Source organism: Cololabis saira, chromosome 15 (assembly GCF_033807715.1).
Source record: "Cololabis saira isolate AMF1-May2022 chromosome 15, fColSai1.1, whole genome shotgun sequence".
Taxonomy (NCBI): Eukaryota; Metazoa; Chordata; class Actinopteri; order Beloniformes; family Belonidae; genus Cololabis; species Cololabis saira.
Window position 1 is genome coordinate 45,913,651 of NC_084601.1, and position 21,552 is coordinate 45,935,202.

Consider the following 21,552-nt stretch of genomic DNA (forward strand, 5'->3'; position numbering starts at 1 on the left):
ATTATAATAAAATAAATAAATCATAGATAAATAGTTTAATTCTGAATTATTTAATTTGGAATAATTAATTCAGAATTAAAGACATCACGTAACTGTGGCCAATGAGAGACGAGACTGAGAGGTAGAACTTTATTGGCTCGTTGAGAAAATCAACACTTAGTTCCTCGGAGGTTCTGATGGTTCTGGATCCAGAACCAGCAGAACCTCCATCAGAACCTCCGGAGGTCCTGATGGAGGTTCTGGTGGTTCTGATGGTTCTGTTGGTTCTAATGGGTCATCAGAACCATCAGAACCTCCGGAGGTCCTGATGGAGGTTCTGCTGGTTCTGATGGTTCTGTTGGATCCAGAACCATCAGAACCTCCGGGAGGTTCTGGTGGAGGTTCTGGAGGTTCTGGAGGTTCTGATGGTTCTGATGGTTCTGATGGATCCAGAACCATCAGAACCTCCGGAGGTTCTGATGGTTCTGTTGGATCCAGAACCATCAGAACCTCCGGAGGTCCTGATGGAGGTTCTGGTGGTTCTGATGGTTCTGTTGGTTCTAATGGGTCATCAGAACCATCAGAACCTCCGGAGGTCCTGATGGAGGTTCTGCTGGTTCTGATGGTTCTGTTGGATCCAGAACCATCAGAACCTCCGGGAGGTTCTGGTGGAGGTTCTGGAGGTTCTGGAGGTTCTGATGGTTCTGATGGTTCTGATGGATCCAGAACCATCAGAACCTCCGGAGGTTCTGATGGTTCTGTTGGATCCAGAACCATCAGAACCTCCGGAGGTCCTGATGGAGGTTCTGGTGGTTCTGATGGTTCTGTTGGTTCTAATGGGTCATCAGAACCATCAGAACCTCCGGAGGTTCTGCTGGTTCTGATGGTTCTGTTGGATCCAGAACCATCAGAACCTCCGGGAGGTTCTGGTGGAGGTTCTGGAGGTTCTGGAGGTTCTGATGGTTCTGATGGTTCTGATGGATCCAGAACCATCAGAACCTCCGGAGGTCCTGATGGAGGTTCTGATGGAGGTTCTGGCGGAGGTTCTGATGGTTCTAATGGGTCATCAGAACCAGCAGCTTCTTCATTCCTGCGGCTCTTTAACATAAATGTTCTGGTCCGGAGCTCTGACGGACAAACGTCTGTAAAAATGAACCGGGCCCAGCAGGCCGTGGGTCCGGCTGGGCCCGGTTCTGGTTCTTCTGGTTCCGGTTACAGTTCTGGTTCTGGTTCTGCTAGCTCAGGTACTGGGCCACCTCCGGGTCCAGCTGGTTCTGGTTCTGGTTCTGGTTCTGGTTCTGCTAGCTCAGGTACTGGGCCACCTCCGGGTCCAGCTGGTTCTGGTTCTGGTTCTGGTTCTGGTTCTGCTAGCTCAGGTACTGGGCCACCTCCGGGTCCAGCTGGTTCTGGTTCTGGTTCTGGTTCTGGTTCTGCTAGCTCAGGTACTGGGCCACCTCCGGGTCCAGCTCCACCAGACCCAGAACCTGCAGCAGCTGCAGCAGCTTCCGGGTCAGAACCATCAGCACCATGTCGGACCTGCGGGTCAGAACAGAGTCAGTACCGGGTCAGAACCGGGTCAGAACAGAGTCAGAACCGGGTCAGAACCGGGTCAGAACCGGGTCAGAACCGTCATCAAGGTTTATTTGTAGCACAATTCAACACAAGGTAATTCAACAGCTTTACATCAACATTAAAAGCATCGAGACACAATTAAAACATAAATAACAAATAAAACTATTCAATTTCCTGGCAGAGATTTGGAGAGTGCCACGGCGGGACTCACACATGGGCCAATCAGAAGAAGGGGCGGGGCTAATGTGTATATATAATATACAAATGTAAATATTTATATGTATAATAATAATAATATACATATATATCCAATGAACCTGTTCCCAGCAGGACTGGGGATCATGTAAGGTCAAAAGGTCAGGGTTCAGATTCCTCCATTATCCAAGGTAAAGTATTGTGAAGTCTGTAATGACTGGGTCATGTGACCAGTCATGCTCAGTCTAATCAGTAAACAGCTGAGCTCTGGTTGCCCCGGCAACAAGAACCTCAACTTGAGGAACATTCCGGTTTGGCTGTGAAAAAAAACACAGATTTTGCCTTGTGACAAGTTCTCAAATAACTCCGATTTGTGAGAAAACCATAGCTCCTACCAGAAAAACAAAGACATCGTGAGAGACACAGAACCCGGCAGATTCTGACAATCTTAATTTTATTCAGATATTCCTTAAAATGTGTTAGTAACGGCAGTGCGAAAACAAAGTGAGATTTTTTTGAAGAAAACTTTTAATTACATTACAGTCAATGGAGACAGAGGCAGGAATTCTCGCCGCTTTATCCACCCCCGTTTAAATTTTGTGCATACCCCGTCAAAGTAACCCTGTCAAAGTAACATTTTATGAATCCCAACACGTATGTCTACATTCTGACCAAAAATGATTTGTCCAGCTTTCACGGTTTGGCCGCGAGCTCGAGTTACAAATAAAAATTCAGGTTATAATTTTACCGTCTCTCGCACTCTAAAAAATGAAAGCTCCACTCTAGATTTGACAAAAAAGGGATTTCCAGTCCTCGCTTGAGTGCTCATATCTTGAAAAGTGTACATCTTAGGAAAAACTTGTTGCTGTTTTGGAGAGAAGGGAAGTTTTCCTCCGCTTTTGAAGTTTGAATGACATTTCTACGTGCAGGTATGGGAAAGTTAGATGACTCAGAAAAAAGGTGATTTTCTTTTTTTTTGACGTTTTCCCATCGGCTTTGAATGGGTTTTTCTGGCCGTTTTTTTGAGAATAACTTTGGGAAAAATGGGAATTTCAACACCAAAATAGCACACCATTCCCGATCGAGACGCACGTTTTGATATATGATGCGACTCGGTTGTCTGTAGGAGGAGTAGCGAACCGAAATCTGTCTGGAAAATGAATAAGATGATGAAAAAATAAACGCACACGATAACAATAACAATAGTTCTATTCCTCCTCCATCGCTATGGTATAGCGATGGAGGAGGAGCCTCTTGGAGCAGCCGTGGCACTAATGAAATAAATGATGAGAAAGAGGTAGAATAATAAAAGCAGCTGTTAAACAGTCGGGTCAGCAGAACCGGGTCAGTACTTAGTTTAGTTTAGCTTCAGTAAACTCATGGTCAATGAGCTAGGAGGTCATGGTACCACGACCCGGTTCCAGTAAACTCATGGTCAATGAGCTAGGAGGTCCTGGTACCACGACCCGGTTCTCACCTCAGCGCCAGCTCGAACTTCAGGCTCTCCCAGGCCGACCGGAACCAGCGCAGGATCCAGAACCGGGTCAGAACCCCCTTCTGGGCCTGGATCTTCCCCCAGCCCCGAACCGCACTGGAAAAGAGAGGACTGGTTAGTGCTGGTACCAGAACCAGAACCAGAACCAGAACCAGAACCAGAACCACTGCACTGGAAAAGAGAGGACTGGTTAGTGCCGGAACCAGAACCAGAACCACTGCACTGGAAAAGAGAGGACTGATTAGTGCCGGTACCAGAACCAGAACCAGAACCAGAACCAGAACCACCGCACTGGAAAAGAGAGGACTGGTTAGTGCCGGTACCAGAACCAGAACCAGAACCAGAACCACCGCACTGGAGAAGAGGAGAAAAGAGGACTGGTTAGTTCTGGTACCGGTACCGGTACATGCTTCCGGGTCGGGGGTTCTGCAGCCCCAGAACCAGAATCTGAAGCTTTGGGAGGGAAACTAATGGTTCTTTCCCACCAGCACCTACTGGGCCCGGCATGACCCGGCACTGGTAAAGATGTAGAACCTGGAGGAGATGATAGATAAAGATGGAGGAGATGATAGATAAAGATGGAGGAGATGATAGATAAAGATGGAGGAGATGATAGATAAAGATGGAGAACCTGGAGGAGATGATAGATAAAGATGGAGGAGATGATAGATAAAGATGGAGGAGATGATAGATAAAGATGGAGAACCTGGAGGAGATGATAGATAAAGATGGAGGAGATGATAGATAAAGATGGAGGAGATGATAGATAAAGATGTAGAACCTGGAGGAGATGATAGATAAAGATGGAGAACCTGGAGGAGATGATAGATAAAGATGGAGGAGATGATAGATAAAGATGGAGGAGATGATAGATAAAGATGGAGAACCTGGAGGAGATGATAGATAAAGATGGAGAACCTGGAGGAGATGATAGATAAAGATGGAGGAGATGATAGATAAAGATGGAGAACCTGGAGGAGATGATAGATAAAGATGGAGAACCTGGAGGAGATGATAGATAAAGATGTAGAACCTGGAGGAGATGATAGATAAAGATGTAGAACCTGGAGGAGATGATAGATAAAGATGGAGGAGATGATAGATAAAGATGTAGAACCTGGAGGAGATGATAGATAAAGATGGAGGAGATGATAGATAAAGATGTAGAACCTGGAGGAGATGATAGATAAAGATGGAGGAGATGATAGATAAAGATGGAGGAGATGATAGATAAAGATGGAGAACCTGGAGGAGATGATAGATAAAGATGGAGGAGATGATATATAAAGATGGAGGAGATGATAGATAAAGATGTAGAACCTGGAGGAGATGATAGATATATTTAAAGGTAAAAACACGGCACCAAGACATTTTTGGTAAAAAAACAATAAAAATACCAAAAGTTGTAATGATGAAAATTGATCTTTAGACACATGAGGAAGTAGCGGTTCCCCGGCTAGTAGGAGCTAGTAGGAGCTAGTAGCTGCTAGTAGGAGCTAGTAGGAGCTAGTAGCTGCTAGTAGGAGCTAGTAGGAGCTAGTAGCTGCTAGTAGGGGCTAGTAGGAGCTAGTAGCTGCTAGTAGGGGCTAGTAGGAGCTAGTAGGAGCTAGTAGCTGCTAGTAGGAGCTAGTAGGAGCTAGTAGCTGCTAGTAGGGGCTAGTAGGAGCTAGTAGGAGCTAGTAGCTGCTAGTAGGAGCTAGTAGGAGCTAGTAGGAGCTAGTAGCTGCTAGTAGGAGCTAGTAGCTGCTAGTAGGGGCTAGTAGGAGCTAGTAGGAGCTAGTAGCTGCTAGTAGGAGCTAGTATGTGCTAGTAGCTGCTGGTAGATGCTAGTAGAAGCTAGTAGGAGCTAGTAGCTGCTGGTAGATGCTAGTAGGAGCTAGTAGGAGCTAGTAGCTGCTAGTAGGAGCTAGTATGTGCTAGTAGCTGCTGGTAGATGCTAGTAGGAGCTAGTAGGAGCTAGTAGCTGCTGGTAGATGCTAGTAGGAGCTAGTAGGAGCTAGTAGCTGCTAGTAGGAGCTAGTAGGAGCTAGTAGGAGCTAGTGGGAGCAAGGAGGAGCTAGTAGCTGCTAGTAGGAGCTAGTAGCTGCTAGTAGGAGCTAGTAGGAGCTAGTAGCTGCTAGTAAGAGCTAGTAGGAGCTAGTAGGAGCTAGTAGTTGCTAGTAGGAGCTAGTAGCTGCTGGTAAGAGCTAGTAGGAGCTAGTAGCTGCTAGTAGGAGCTAGTAGGAGTTAGTAGCTGCTAGTAGCTACTAGTAGGAGCTAGTAGCTGCTAGTAGCTGCTAGTAGGAGCTAGTAGGAGCTAGTAGGAGCTAGTAGGAGCCAGTAGCTGCTAGTAGGAGCTAGTAGGAGCCAGTAGCTGCTAGTAGGAGCTAGTAGGAGCTAGTAGCTGCTAGTAGGGGCTAGTAGGAGCTAGTAGCTGCTAGTAGGGGCTAGTAGGAGCTAGTAGGAGCTAGTAGCTGCTAGTAGGAGCTAGTAGGAGCTAGTAGCTGCTAGTAGGGGCTAGTAGGAGCTAGTAGGAGCTAGTAGCTGCTAGTAGGAGCTAGTAGGAGCTAGTAGGAGCTAGTAGCTGCTAGTAGGAGCTAGTAGCTGCTAGTAGGGGCTAGTAGGAGCTAGTAGGAGCTAGTAGCTGCTAGTAGGAGCTAGTATGTGCTAGTAGCTGCTGGTAGATGCTAGTAGAAGCTAGTAGGAGCTAGTAGCTGCTGGTAGATGCTAGTAGGAGCTAGTAGGAGCTAGTAGCTGCTAGTAGGAGCTAGTATGTGCTAGTAGCTGCTGGTAGATGCTAGTAGGAGCTAGTAGGAGCTAGTAGCTGCTGGTAGATGCTAGTAGGAGCTAGTAGGAGCTAGTAGCTGCTAGTAGGAGCTAGTAGGAGCTAGTAGGAGCTAGTGGGAGCAAGGAGGAGCTAGTAGCTGCTAGTAGGAGCTAGTAGCTGCTAGTAGGAGCTAGTAGGAGCTAGTAGCTGCTAGTAAGAGCTAGTAGGAGCTAGTAGGAGCTAGTAGTTGCTAGTAGGAGCTAGTAGCTGCTAGTAGGAGCTAGTAGGAGTTAGTAGCTGCTAGTAGCTACTAGTAGGAGCTAGTAGGAGCTAGTAGCTGCTAGTAGCTGCTAGTAGGAGCTAGTAGGAGCTAGTAGGAGCTAGTAGGAGCCAGTAGCTGCTAGTAGGAGCTAGTAGGAGCCAGTAGCTGCTAGTAGGAGCTAATAGCTGTTAGTAGGAGCTAGTAGCTGCTAGTAGGGGCTAGTAGGAGCTAGTAGGAGCTAGTAGCTGCTAGTAGGAGCTAGTAGGAGCTAGTAGCTGCTAGTAGGGGCTAGTAGGAGCTAGTAGGAGCTAGTAGCTGCTAGTAGGAGCTAGTAGGAGCTAGTAGGAGCTAGTAGCTGCTAGTAGGAGCTAGTAGCTGCTAGTAGGGGCTAGTAGGAGCTAGTAGGAGCTAGTAGCTGCTAGTAGGAGCTAGTATGTGCTAGTAGCTGCTGGTAGATGCTAGTAGAAGCTAGTAGGAGCTAGTAGCTGCTGGTAGATGCTAGTAGGAGCTAGTAGGAGCTAGTAGCTGCTAGTAGGAGCTAGTATGTGCTAGTAGCTGCTGGTAGATGCTAGTAGGAGCTAGTAGGAGCTAGTAGCTGCTGGTAGATGCTAGTAGGAGCTAGTAGGAGCTAGTAGCTGCTAGTAGGAGCTAGTAGGAGCTAGTAGGAGCTAGTGGGAGCAAGGAGGAGCTAGTAGCTGCTAGTAGGAGCTAGTAGCTGCTAGTAGGAGCTAGTAGGAGCTAGTAGCTGCTAGTAAGAGCTAGTAGGAGCTAGTAGGAGCTAGTAGTTGCTAGTAGGAGCTAGTAGCTGCTGGTAAGAGCTAGTAGGAGCTAGTAGCTGCTAGTAGGAGCTAGTAGGAGTTAGTAGCTGCTAGTAGCTACTAGTAGGAGCTAGTAGGAGCTAGTAGCTGCTAGTAGGAGCTAGTAGGAGCTAGTAGGAGCCAGTAGCTGCTAGTAGGAGCTAGTAGGAGCCAGTAGCTGCTAGTAGGAGCTAATAGCTGTTAGTAGGAGCTAGTAGCTGCTAGTAGGAGCTAATAGCTGCTAGTAGGAGCTAGTAGCTGCTAGTAGGAGCTAGTAGGAGCTAGTAGCTGCTAGTAGGAGCTAGTAGGAGCTAGTAGCTGCTAGTAGGGGCTAGTAGGAGCTAGTAGCTGCTAGTAGGAGCTAGTAGGAGCTAGTAGGAGCTAGTAGCTGCTAGTAGGAGCTAGTAGCTGCTAGTAGGGGCTAGTAGGAGCTAGTAGGAGCTAGTAGCTGCTAGTAGGAGCTAGTATGTGCTAGTAGCTGCTGGTAGATGCTAGTAGAAGCTAGTAGGAGCTAGTAGCTGCTGGTAGATGCTAGTAAGAGCTAGTAGGAGCTAGGAGCTGCTAGTAGGAGCTAGTATGTGCTAGTAGCTGCTGGTAGATGCTAGTAGGAGCTAGTAGGAGCTAGTAGCTGCTGGTAGATGCTAGTAGGAGCTAGTAGGAGCTAGTAGCTGCTAGTAGGAGCTAGTAGGAGCTAGTAGGAGCTAGTGGGAGCAAGGAGGAGCTAGTAGCTGCTAGTAGGAGCTAGTAGCTGCTAGTAGGAGCTAGTAGGAGCTAGTAGCTGCTAGTAAGAGCTAGTGGGAGCTAGTAGGAGCTAGTAGTTGCTAGTAGGAGCTAGTAGCTGCTGGTAAGAGCTAGTAGGAGCTAGTAGCTGCTAGTAGGAGCTAGTAGGAGTTAGTAGCTGCTAGTAGCTACTAGTAGGAGCTAGTAGGAGCTAGTAGCTGCTAGTAGCTGCTAGTAGGAGCTAGTAGGAGCTAGTAGGAGCTAGTAGGAGCCAGTAGCTGCTAGTAGGAGCTAGTAGGAGCCAGTAGCTGCTAGTAGGAGCTAATAGCTGTTAGTAGGAGCTAGTAGCTGCTAGTAGGAGCTAATAGCTGCTAGTAGGAGCTAGTAGCTGCTAGTAGGAGCTAGTAGGGGCTAATAGCTGCTAGTAGGAGCTAGTAGCTGCTAATAGGAGCTAGTAGCTGCCAGTAGGAGCTAGTAGCTGCTAGTAGCTGCTAGTAGGAGCTAGTAGCTGCTAGTAGGAGCTAGTAGCTGCTAGTAGGAGCTAGTAAGAGCTAGTAGCTGCTAGTGTGAGCTAGTAGCTGCTAGTAGGAGCTAGTAGCTGCTAGTAGGAGCTAGTAAGAGCTAGTAGCTGCTAGTAGGAGCTAGTAGGAGCTAGCAGGAGCTAGCGGCGGCGTGCTCACCTCTTGGCCATGACGCAGTGCCGGTCCACCGGGCCCCCCAGCGCCGTGTTGATGGCCCGGACCGTGTTGATGTTCCGCAGCACCAGCAGGAGGGGGCGGGGCATGCAGCGCAGCACCTGCATCACGCTAGCGAAGCGGCTAACCGCCATGCTACGCATGTAGGCCGTCTCCTCCCGGGTCAGCACGTCGGCCAGGCCCGGGAACCGCAGGCTGACGGGTCGCTGCAGCAGCATCTCGCAGAACAGCAGGTGCTCTGGAACCAGAACCAGAGGAACCGGGTCAGAACAGAACCAGAGGAACCGGGTCAGAACCAGAGGAACCGGATCAGAACCAGAGGAACCGGGTCAGAACCAGAACCAGAGGAACCGGGTCAGAACAGAACCAGAGGAACTGGGTCAGAACCAGAACCAGAGGAACCGGGTCAGAACCAGAGGAACCGGGTCAGAACAGAACCAGAAGAACCGGGTCAGAACCAGAGGAACCGGGTCAGAACCAGAGGAACCGGGTCAGAACCAGAGGAACCGGGTCAGAACCAGAGGAACCGGGTCAGAACAGAACCAGAGGAACCGGGTCAGAACCAGAACCAGAGGAACCGGGTCAGAACAGAACCAGAACCAGAGGAACCGGGTCAGAACAGAACCAGAGGAACCGGGTCAGAACAGAACCAGAGGAACCGGGTCAGAACAGAACCAGAGGAACCGGGTCAGAACCAGAACCGGAGGAACCGGGTCAGAACCAGAGGAACCGGGTCAGAACCAGAGGAACCGGGTCAGAACCAGAGGAACCGGGTCAGAACCAGAACCAGAGGAACCGGGTCAGAACCAGAGGAACTGGGTCAGAACAGAACCAGAGGAACCAGAACCAGAGGAACCGGGTCAGAACCAGAACCAGAGGAACCGGGTCAGAACCAGAGGAACCGGGTCAGAACCAGAGGAACCGGGTCAGAACCAGGGGAACCGGGTCAGAACCAGAACCAGAGGAACCGGGTCAGAACAGAACCAGAGGAACCGGGTCAGAACAGAACCAGAAGAACCGGGTCAGAACCAGAGGAACCGGGTCAGAACCAGAGGAACCGGGTCAGAACCAGAGGAACCGGGTCAGAACCAGAGGAACCGGGTCAGAACAGAACCAGAGGAACCGGGTCAGAACCAGAACCAGAGGAACCGGGTCAGAACAGAACCAGAACCAGAGGAACCGGGTCAGAACAGAACCAGAGGAACCGGGTCAGAACAGAACCAGAGGAACCGGGTCAGAACCAGAACCGGAGGAACCGGGTCAGAACCAGAGGAACCGGGTCAGAACCAGAACCGGAGGAACCGGGTCAGAACCAGAACCGGAGGAACCGGGTCAGAACCAGAGGAACCGGGTCAGAACCAGAGGAACCGGGTCAGAACCAGAGGAACCGGGTCAGAACAGAACCAGAGGAACCAGAACCAGAGGAACCGGGTCAGAACCAGAACCAGAGGAACCGGGTCAGAACCAGAACCAGAGGAACCGGGTCAGAACCAGAGGAACCGGGTCAGAACCAGAGGAACCGGGTCAGAACCAGAGGAACCGGGTCAGAACAGAACCAGAACCAGAGGAACCGGGTTAGAACCAGAGGAACCGGGTCAGAACCAGGGGAACCGGGTCAGAACCAGAACCAGAGGAACCGGGTCAGAACCAGAGGAACCAGAACCAGAGGAACCGGGTCAGAACCAGAACCAGAGGAACCGGGTCAGAACAGAACCAGAACCAGAGGAACCGGGTCGGGACAATTATTATTTCATTCCTTTTCAGTTCAGAAAATAGTTTTCCAAAGATCTCGTTCAAACAGATTCATTTATTTGCAAAGCAAAACGCTGTAAAGTTAATGAGGGTTTTGGTAACTATTCTACTCTAAATGTTGTACTTTATTGTAAAGTGTTACCAGAGTTTTCCTTTCAGCACCACGGACAGTTCAGCACCACGGACAGTTCAGCACCACGGACAGTTCAGCACCACGGACAGTTCAGCACCAGTTCAGCACCACGGACAGTTCAGCACCAGTTCAGCACCACGAACAGTTCAGCACCACGGACAGTTCAGCACCGTGGACAGTTCAGCACCACGGACAGTTCAGCACCGTGGACAGTTCAGCACCACGGACAGTTCAGCACCACGGACAGTTCAGCACCACGGACAGTTCAGCACCGTGGACAGTTCAGCACCACGGACAGTTCAGCACCGTGGACAGTTCAGCACCACGGACAGTTCAGCACCGTGGACAGTTCAGCACCACGGACAGTTCAGCACCACGGACAGTTCAGCACCGTGGACAGTTCAGCACCACGGACAGTTCAGCACCGTGGACAGTTCAGCACCACGGACAGTTCAGCACCAGTTCAGCACCACGGACAGTTCAGCACCGTGGACAGTTCAGCACCACGGACAGTTCAGCACCACGGACAGTTCAGCACCATGGACAGTTCAGCACCACGGACAGTTCAGCACCAGTTCAGCACCACGGACAGTTCAGCACCGTGGACAGTTCAGCACCACGGACAGTTCAGCACCACGGACAGTTCAGCACCAGTTCAGCACCACGGACAGTTCAGCACCGTGGACAGTTCAGCACCGTGGACAGTTCAGCACCACGGACAGTTCAGCACCACGGACAGTTCAGCACCGTGGACAGTTCAGCACCGTGGACAGTTCAGCACCACGGACAGTTCAGCACCACGGACAGTTCAGCACCGTGGACAGTTCAGCACCACGGACAGTTCAGCACCGTGGACAGTTCAGCACCACGGACAGTTCAGCACCGTGGACAGTTCAGCACCGTGGACAGTTCAGCACCGTGGACAGTTCAGCACCACGGACAGTTCAGCACCACGGACAGTTCAGCACCACGGACAGTTCAGCACCACGGACAGTTCAGCACAGGTGCTGAACTGTCCGTGGTGCTGAACTGGTGCTCACCTTTGACCCCCAGGTGAACGTTGCTGCTCACCTTTGACCCCCAGGTGAATGCTGCTCACCTTTGACCCCCAGGTGAATGCTGCTGCTCACCTTTGACCCCCAGGTGAATGCTGCTCACCTTTGACCCCCAGGTGAATGCTGCTGCTCACTTTTGACCCCCAGGTGAATGCTGCTGCTCACCTTTGACCCCCAGGTGAATGCTGCTCACCTTTGACCCCCAGGTGAACGTTGTTGCTCACCTTTGACCCCCAGGTGAATGTTGCTCACCTTTGACCCCCAGGTGAATGCTGCTCACCTTTGACCCCCAGGTGAATGCTGCTCACCTTTGACCCCCAGGTGAATGCTGCTGCTCACTTTTGACCCCCAGGTGAATGCTGCTCACCTTTGACCCCCAGGTGAACGTTGTTGCTGACCTTTGACCCCCAGGTGAATGTTGCTCACCTTTGACCCCCAGGTGAATGCTGCTCACCTTTGACCCCCAGGTGAATGCTGCTCACCTTTGACCCCCAGGTGAACGTTGCTGCTCACCTTTGACCCCCAGGTGAACGTTGCTGCTCACCTTTGACCCCCATTTGACCGCTGCTCACCTTTGACCCCCAGGTGAATGCTGCTCACCTTTGACCCCCAGGTGAACGCTGCTCACCTTTGACCCCCAGGTGAAGGCTGCTCACCTTTGACCCCCAGGTGAACGCTGCTGCTCACCTTTGACCCCCAGGTGAATGTTGCTCACCTTTGACCCCCAGGTGAACGTTGCTGCTCACCTTTGACCCCCAGGTGACCGCTGCTCACCTTTGACCCCCAGGTGAATGCTGCTCACCTTTGACCCCCAGGTGAACGTTGCTGCTCACCTTTGACCCCCAGGTGAACGTTGCTGCTCACCTTTGACCCCCAGGTGAATGCTGCTCACCTTTGACCCCCAGGTGAATGCTGCTCACCTTTGACCCCCAGGTGAAGGCTGCTCACCTTTGACCCCCAGGTGAATGCTGCTCACCTTTGACCCCCAGGTGAACGTTGCTGCTCACCTTTGACCCCCAGGTGAATGCTGCTCACCTTTGACCCCCAGGTGAACGTTGCTGCTCACCTTTGACCCCCAGGTGAAGGCTGCTCACCTTTGACCCCCAGCGCGGCGGCGTTCTTCTTCATGGCCTCCTCGTCTCTCAGGATCACGGCCCTCCACAGCTGACACAGCGCCTCCCTGTGGCTGCAGAGGAGTTAGCAGGTTAGCCGCCGCAGCTACGCGCTAACCGCGGCTACATGCTAACCGCAGCTACACGCTAACCGCGGCTACGCGCTAACCGCGGCTACACGCTAACCGCAGCTACGCGCTAACCGCGGCTACATGCTAACCGCAGCTACACGCTAACCGCGGCTACGCGCTAACCGCGGTTATGCGCTAACCGCGGCTACACGCTAACCGCGGCTACGCTCTAACCGCGGCTACGCGCTAACCGCGGCTACGCGCTAACCGCGGCTACGCGCTAACCGCGGCTACGCTCTAACCGCGGCTACGCGCTAACCGCGGCTACGCGCTAACCGCGGCTACGCGCTAACCGTGGCTACGCTCTAACCGCGGCTACACGCTAACCGTGGCTACACGCTAACCGTGGCTACACGCTAACCGCGGCTACACGCTAACCGCGGCTATGCGCTAACCGCGGCTACGCGCTAACCGCGGCTACGCGCTAACCGCGGCTACGCGCTAACCGCAGCTACACGCTAACCGCGGCTACACGCTAACCGCAGCTACACGCTAACCGTGGCTACGCGCTAACCGCGGCTATGCGCTAACCGCGGCTACGCGCTAACCGCGGCTACGCTCTAACCGCGGCTACGCGCTAACCGCGGCTACGCGCTAACCGCGGCTACACGCTCTAACCGCGGCTACGCGCTAACCGTGGCTACGCTCTAACCGCTGCTCATCAGATTAGATTAGATTCAACTTTATGTGATTGCACATGTTAAAGTCCAGGGCAACGGAATGAAGTTAATATCCAACCAGAAGTGCTTATGCAGTGAAATAAACACAATGTACAGCACAAACACATATATAAACACATATATATATATAAATGTGTACACAGTGCAGATGAACCAACACTCACGTACTGTGGGGGCAGGAATTCGTAGAGTCCGTGGTCCAGCAGAACCAGCTCAGCCGTTCTGTCGGGTCCTGGTCGGACCAGAACTGGAGAGAAACCAGAGTGAAAATCAAACCTCTGTGTACATTTATTTAGGTTTATTTATCCGTTCATTTTAGTTATTATTTTTAATAATAATAATTTAATAATATTCATTATTAATTAATATTATATTAATTATTATAAAATATATTTTATCAGTTAATTAATTTAATAATACGTTTTATTTATTTTTTTATTCATTTATTATATTTTACTTATTTATCCGTTTATTTTATTTATTTATTTTTAATAATAGAATAATTAATATTATTAATTAATATTATATTAATTATTATAAAATATATTATATTAATTAATTAATTAATTTAATAATTTATTTTTTATATTTTACTTATTTAGCCGTTTATTTTATTTATTTATTTTTAATAATAGAATAATTAATATTATTAATTAATATTATATTATAAAATATATTCTATTAATTAATTAATTAATTTAATAATAATCATTTTTATACCTAATAATACAATGTCAGTGTTAGCAACAACAATATTGATGAACTTATGGATTTCCTGCTGTGATCGGTGATATCGGGATCAGGTACTGGTTTTGGTGATCAGCAGGTACGGGTTTTGGTGATCAGCAGGTACTGGTTTTGGTGATCAGCAGGTACTGGTTTTGGTGATCAGCAGGTACTGGTTTTGGTGATGGGAGGAAACGTGTCCAGGAAGCAGGAAGTGAGTTCTGGTCCAGACCTACCGTTTCCAGGGTGAGGGTCAGCGTGGATGAAGCCGGTGTAGAAGATCTGCTCTGCAAACGTTCTGATGAGTTTGTCTGCAGCCTGGAAACAAACGGGGGTTTAGGAACGACAACCTCTGATAACTTTACCTAATCATAACTAACCCTAAACAAACCCCTAACCCTAACCCTAACTACCCTAACCATAACTAACCCTAACCTCTGCTAACCCAACCCTAAACCTTACCCTGATCCTGATCCTGACCCTAACCCACCCCCAACGACTGTCTGGAACACACGCTCGTTATTTAACGACTGTTAACGACTGTCTGAAACAAAAAAAAAGTTGAAATTTTAAGAAAAAAGTGTAAATGTCAAAAACGCACGAAAGAACGAACGCACGAAAAAACGCACACTCGCACGCAAGACGCACGCACGCACGGAAAAATGCACGAACGCACAAAAAAACGCACGCAAAACGCACGCACGCAAAAAGGCACGAACGCACGAAAAAACGCAAGCAAAAGGCACGCAAAAAGCATGCAAAAACGCACGAAAAAACGCACGCAAAACGAAGGCACGCACGAGAAAACGCACGAACGCCCGAAAAAACGCCCGAAAAAACGCCCGAAAAAACGCACGAAAAAACGCCCAAAAAAAGGCACGAATGCACAAAAATACGCACGCTCGCACGCAAAACGCAAGCAAGCACGGAAAAACGCACGAACGCACGAAAAAACGCACACAAAAAGCACGCAAAAAGCATGTAAAAAGCACGCAAAAACACACGAAAAAACGCACGCAAAACGAACGAGAAAACACACGAATGCACAAAAAAACGCACGAATGAAAAGACGCTAACCCGACCCCTGCAGGTAATTCCTGGTCCTCTTACGTCCTTCAGGCTGATTCCTTGTCTCTTCATTTCCTCCACGTCGTTGATCTTGCAGCCGGAGCAGAACTCTGCAGTCAGGACTCTCTGGGGGGAGACGGGACCGGATCAGGGACGGGGGCCTCAGACCTGGACCTGGACCTGGACCAGGGTCACACTCACCTTGCTGGTCTGCTCCCAGAACACCTTGGGAACCACCACGAACCGGAGCTGCTTCAGCTCTTCAGCGCAGCGTTCAGAGTTCCGGGCCTCGTTCTCAAAGTCCAGCTCCTGGGCCAGAGTCCCCTTCAGGTCCTGCAGAGACCAGGACCAGAGGACTTAAGGTCGGGGTTCAGGACCCAAGGTAGGGGTTCAGGACCGGTTCTGCCCACCTTGAGGACCCAGCGGAATCCAAAACTGGGGTGCATCCACTTGACGATGTCCAGCAGGATCTCCAAGGTCCTGATGTCCCCGTCAAACCGGTCCCTGAGGTCGATGTACTGGACCTGGGGAGACACAGAGACCAGCAGAGAGGACGTGAGGGGGGCGGTGGACCGGGATAGGGAATTAGAGGGGACACAGGACGGTTCAGGGGAGGACGGGTTGGTGGTTCCTCACCTTGACGGCCACCGGGGTCCCGTCCTCCAGCTGGGCCTGGTGAACCTGAGCCAGACTGGCTGCAGCCACGGGTTGGTAGTTGAAGTTCCTGAACATCTGGTCTGGAGTTCTGCTGAAGTCCTCCAGGAACAGCTGGTCCACCTGGGGGACACAGAACCTGTCAGAACCTGCTACACCCTTAGACATACGAAGGAGCAGAGGCCCTGGCCCCGCTTCACGCCAGGGCTCCAGACTGCGACCAAATGCTCGCATTTTGCAACCAAAATTTGAGTATGTGCGACTGGATTTCATGTCCACTCGCACACGTGCGACCAGTAAATTTGCCAGGATTTTTTTCTGCCTCGAGGAATTGTTTAATTTATCTATTTATTTATTTTGTTTAATTTCTCTAGGTCAAAGCTGGTATTACGCCCGGACCACATTTAATGCGACACAACGCGCTGCTGCCGCGCACATAAAGTTAGAAGAAAGAGACGGGTATGTTTGGTTTTAGTCATGCATGAGTCTGCAACGGCCCAGACGGGAGAGACATGTAGCTCAGTGCTTAACTTTTATTTTTAATCCACTCTATATTCTTCTGGTTGTTCTCCGATATGTTCCCCGCCTGAATTATGGTTCCGCCTTAAATCAACGCAGAGCCTACGCCGTAGGCTACGGCGATGGCTCTGCGTTGGTGTAACGCGGAACCATAAATCATCTTCACCCGGTACATACATAGGTTCCTCTAAACATCTGTCCCCGCTACAGGAAAAAAAGATGAAAAAAGAGAAAAGAAGAGGAAAAAAATATGGAAAAAAGATGTAAAAAAGAGGAAAAAAAGAGTGTAGACTCATTAGAAAACACATTTTGAAAAATGGCTGCCATGGGCGCCATGTTGAAAAGTCACGACGGCTCCACGTCCATTTGTTTTGGGGATAGAGAAAAAAAAGACGAAAAAAATTAGAAAAAGATGAAAAAAGAGAAAAAAAGAGGAAAAAATATGGAAAAAGAGAGGAAAAACAAGAGGAAAAAATTATGGAAAAGAGAAGGAAAAAAAGGAAAAAAAGACAAAAAAGAGGAGAAAAAGAGGAAAAAAATATGGAAAAAAGATAAAAAAAATGTGGAAAAAGGAAAAAGGAGAAAGAGGAGAAAAAGATGAAAAAGGAGAAGATGAAAAAAAGAGAAAAAAATGCTCTGCGTTGTTGTAACGCGGAACCATAAATCATCTTCACCCGGTACACACATAGGTTTCTCTAAACATCTGTCCCCGCTACAGTTTTAACTAAAAGAAAATAAAATAATTTTATTTTGAACACTGCAGAAACTCTAACTTAAAACGTAACTAGAACTTAAAATGTGCTTGACACAAATGAAAGTAAAATTTTAGCACGTGGGAAAAACCCCTAACCTTTTAAGTGATGTGTGTTATCAGGTGTAATGGCATTTTTAGGTTAGACATAAGAATATTTCTTGGTAAGATCCTTAGTTATTTGAGTGAATCAGTGAATTTGGTCGACTGGTGTAAGTTCAGGGTTTTAGTAAAGACACAAGTAGGAAATGTTATTGGCCAGTACCCCCAATATTTGTACATTTGTTAAGTACTGTGTTTAACAGTTACATTCATGGCTGAAAGGTTACTAAGCACTTTGTTACCAAGCACTTTTTTATCATGTGAATGTATGTTTTTTTATATATATAATGACAGCAATGGTGCTGTCAGTTTACTTTATGTTCTTTAAAAATGCACAATAAAATGTAACACTGTATTTGAAACAGCACATTGTGGTAATTAATTCATCTATTATGAAATACGTATTACTAATACACTGAAATGTAGTAGAAATGTAAACATGTTCAGTTAGGGGCTGCTGTATTATATCATATATATTATATTATTATATATATATATATATTATTATTATTTATTATATTATTATATTATATTATATATATACTACTATACTGTTCTCCTAGTGAAAAAAGTTAGTCTGGAGCCCTGCACGTACAGGCCCCTGGTACCCCCCCCCAGGGCCCCCCAGGGCCCCCCAGGGCCCCCTCACCTCGTCAGGGCCCCCCAGGGCCCCCTCACCTCGTCAGGGCCCCCCAGGGCCCCCTCACCTCGCCAGGGCCCCCCAGGGCCCCCTCACCTGGTTAGGGCCCCCTCACCTCGTTAGGGCCCCCTCACCTCGTTAGGGCCCCCTCACCTCGTTAGGGCCCCCCAGGGCCCCCTCACCTCATTGGGGCCCCCTCACCTCGTTAGGGCCCCCCAGGGCCCCCTCACCTCGTTAGGGCCCCCTCACCTCGTTAGGGCCCCCCAGGGCCCCCTCACCTCATTGGGGCCCCCTCACCTCGTTGGGGCCCCCCAGGGCCCGGTCCTCCAGGGCCCCCCAGGGCCCCCTCACCTCGTTAGGGCCCCCTCACCTCGTTAGGGCCCCCCAGGTCTCCCTCACCTCGTTAGGGCCCCCCAGGGCCCGGTCCTCCAGGGCCCCCAGGGCCCCCTCACCTCGTTAGGGCCCCCCAGGGCCCCCTCACCTCGTTAGGGCCCCCTCACCTCGTTAGGGCCCCCTCACCTCGTTAGGGCCCCCTCACCTCGTTAGGGCCCCCCAGGGCCCGGTCCTCCAGGGCCCCCAGGGTCCGGGTGAACTCGGGGGGCAGCAGGTGGTTGAAGGAGCACAGGCCCTGGCCCAGTTTCACGTACAGGCCCCCGTTCAGCACGGCCCCCTCCACCATCCGCTCTGCTGCCCTCTGGTGGCAGGAGGACAGAAGTGTGGCGTAGCCGGGGCTGCTCTGGGGAGACAGGGGTTAGGGTTAGGGTTAGGGTTATACTGGATCATTCTGGGTTAGGGTTAGGGTTATATATATCATTCTGGGTTAGGGTTAGGGTTATATATATCATTCTGGGTTAGGGTTAGGGTTATATATATCATTCTGGGTTAGGGTTAGGGTTATATATATCATTCTGGGTTAGGGTTAGGGTTATATATATCATTCTGGGTTAGGGTTAGGGTTATATATATCATTCTGGGTTAGGGTTAGGGTTAGGGTTATACTGGATCATTCTGGGTTAGGGTTGGGGTTATATATATCATTCTGGGTTAGGGTTAGGGTTATATATATCATTCTGGGTTAGGGTTAGGGTTATATATATCATTCTGGGTTAGGGTTAGGGTTATATATATCATTCTGGGTTAGGGTTAGGGTTATATATATCATTCTGGGTTAGGGTTAGGGTTATATATATCATTCTGGGTTAGGGTTAGGGTTATATATATCATTCTGGGTTAGGGTTAGGGTTAGGGTTATACTGGATCATTCTGGGTTAGGGTTGGGGTTATATATATCATTCTGGGTTAGGGTTAGGGTTATATATATCATTCTGGGTTAGGGTTAGGGTTATATATATCATTCTGGGTTAGGGTTAGGGTTATATATATCATTCTGGGTTAGGGTTAGGGTTATATATATCATTCTGGGTTAGGGTTAGGGTTATATATATCATTCTGGGTTAGGGTTAGGGTTATATATATCATTCTGGGTTAGGGTTAGGGTTATATATATCATTCTGGGTTAGGGTTATATATATCATTCTGGGTTAGGGTTAGGGTTATATATATCATTCTGGGTTAGGGTTAGGGTTATATATATCATTCTGGGTTAGGGTTAGGGTTATATATATCATTCTGGGTTAGGGTTAGGGTTATACCGGATCATTCTGGGTTAGGGTTAGGGTTATATATATCATTCTGGGTTAGGGTTAGGGTTATACCGGATCATTCTGGGTTAGGGTTATATATATCATTCTGGGTTAGGGTTAGAGTTATATATATATCATTCTGGGTTAGGGTTAGATATATCATTCTGGGTTATGGTTAGGGTTAGGGTTATATATATCATTCTGGGTTAGGGTTAGGGTTATACTGGATCATTCTGGGTTAGGGTTAGGGTTATATATATCATTCTGGGTTAGGGTTAGAGTTATATATATCATTCTGGGTTAGGGTTAGATATATCATTCTGGGTTATGGTTAGGGTTAGGGTTATATATATCATTCTGGGTTAGGGTTAGGGTTATACCGGATCATTCTGGGTTAGGGTTAGGGTTATACCGGATCATTCTGGGTTAGGGTTAGGGTTATATATATCATTCTGGGTTAGGGTTAGGGTTATATATATCATTCTGGGTTAGGGTTAGGGTTATATATATCATTCTGGGTTAGGGTTAGGGTTATATATATCATTCTGGGTTAGGGTTAGGGTTATATATATCATTCTGGGTTAGGGTTATATATATCATTCTGGGTTAGGGTTAGGGTTATACTGGATCATTCTGGGTTAGGGTTAGGGTTATATATATCATTCTGGGTTAGGGTTAGGGTTATATATATCATTCTGGGTTAGGGTTAGGGTTATATATATCATTCTGGGTTAGGGTTAGGGTTATACCGGATCATTCTGGGTTAGGGTTAGGGTTATATATATCATTCTGGGTTAGGGTTAGGGTTATACCGGATCATTCTGGGTTAGGGTTATATATATCATTCTGGGTTAGGGTTAGAGTTATATATATATATCATTCTGGGTTAGGGTTAGATATATCATTCTGGGTTATGGTTAGGGTTAGGGTTATATATATCATTCTGGGTTAGGGTTAGGGTTATACTGGATCATTCTGGGTTAGGGTTAGGGTTATATATATCATTCTGGGTTAGGGTTAGAGTTATATATATCATTCTGGGTTAGGGTTAGATATATCATTCTGGGTTATGGTTAGGGTTAGGGTTATATATATCATTCTGGGTTAGGGTTAGGGTTATACCGGATCATTCTGGGTTAGGGTTAGGGTTATACCGGATCATTCTGGGTTAGGGTTAGGGTTATACCGGATCATTCTGGGTTAGGGTTAGGGTTATACCGGATCATTCTGGGTTAGGGTTATATATATAATTCTGGGTTAGGGTTAGGGTTATACCGGATCATTCTGGGTTAGGGTTATACCGGATCATTCTGGGTTAGGGTTAGGGTTATAACGGATCATTCTGGGTTAGGGTTAGGGTTATATATATCATTCTGGTTTAGGGTTAGGGTTATATATATCATTCTGGGTTAGGGTTAGGGTTAGACCGGATCATTCTGGGGAGACAGGGGTTAGGGTTAGGGTTATATATATCATTCTGGGTTAGGGTTATATATATCATTCTGGGTTAGGGTTAGGGTTATATATATCATTCTGGGTTAGGGTTAGGGTTAGGGTTATACCGGATCATTCTGGGTTAGGGTTAGGGTTATACCGGATCATTCTGGGTTAGGGTTGGGGTTATATATATCATTCTGGGTTAGGGTTAGGGTTATACCGGATCATTCTGGGTTAGGGTTAGGGTTATACTGGATCATTCTGGGTTAGGGTTAGGGTTATATATATAATTCTGGGTTAGGGTTAGGGTTATACCGGATCATTCTGGGTTAGGGTTAGGGTTATATATATAATTCTGGGTTAGGGTTAGGGTTATACCGGATCATTCTGGGTTAGGGTTATACCGGATCATTCTGGGTTAGGGTTAGGGTTATAACGGATCATTCTGGGTTAGGGTTAGGGTTAGGGTTATATATATCATTCTGGGTTAGGGTTAGGGTTAGACCGGATCATTCTGGGGAGACAGGGGTTAGGGTTAGGGTTAGGGTTATATATATCATTCTGGGTTAGGGTTATATATATCATTCTGGGTTAGGGTTAGGGTTATATATATCATTCTGGGTTAGGGTTAGGGTTAGGGTTATACCGGATCATTCTGGGTTAGGGTTAGGGTTATACCGGATCATTC

General features: G+C 48.3%; 1 protein-coding gene across 1 annotated transcript in view; it reads right to left on the reverse strand.

Moving 5' to 3' along the window:
• Positions 1 to 1,388: 1,388 nt before the first annotated feature.
• The window catches only part of adck5 (aarF domain containing kinase 5), a 30,719-nt gene continuing 10,555 nt past the window's right edge, over positions 1,389 to 21,552 (reverse strand). Inside the window, exons 4-14 of the mRNA XM_061742263.1 lie at positions 18,323 to 18,520; positions 15,755 to 15,895; positions 15,529 to 15,642; positions 15,320 to 15,451; positions 15,161 to 15,244; positions 14,287 to 14,368; positions 13,493 to 13,571; positions 12,496 to 12,587; positions 8,447 to 8,699; positions 3,224 to 3,337; positions 1,389 to 1,515 (exon numbers count right to left, since the gene is read on the reverse strand). Of these exons, the coding sequence (XP_061598247.1) occupies positions 1,413 to 1,515; positions 3,224 to 3,337; positions 8,447 to 8,699; positions 12,496 to 12,587; positions 13,493 to 13,571; positions 14,287 to 14,368; positions 15,161 to 15,244; positions 15,320 to 15,451; positions 15,529 to 15,642; positions 15,755 to 15,895; positions 18,323 to 18,520 (1,392 nt within the window). The 3' untranslated portion in view covers positions 1,389 to 1,412. The remainder of the gene's footprint in view (positions 1,516 to 3,223; positions 3,338 to 8,446; positions 8,700 to 12,495; positions 12,588 to 13,492; positions 13,572 to 14,286; positions 14,369 to 15,160; positions 15,245 to 15,319; positions 15,452 to 15,528; positions 15,643 to 15,754; positions 15,896 to 18,322; positions 18,521 to 21,552) is intronic.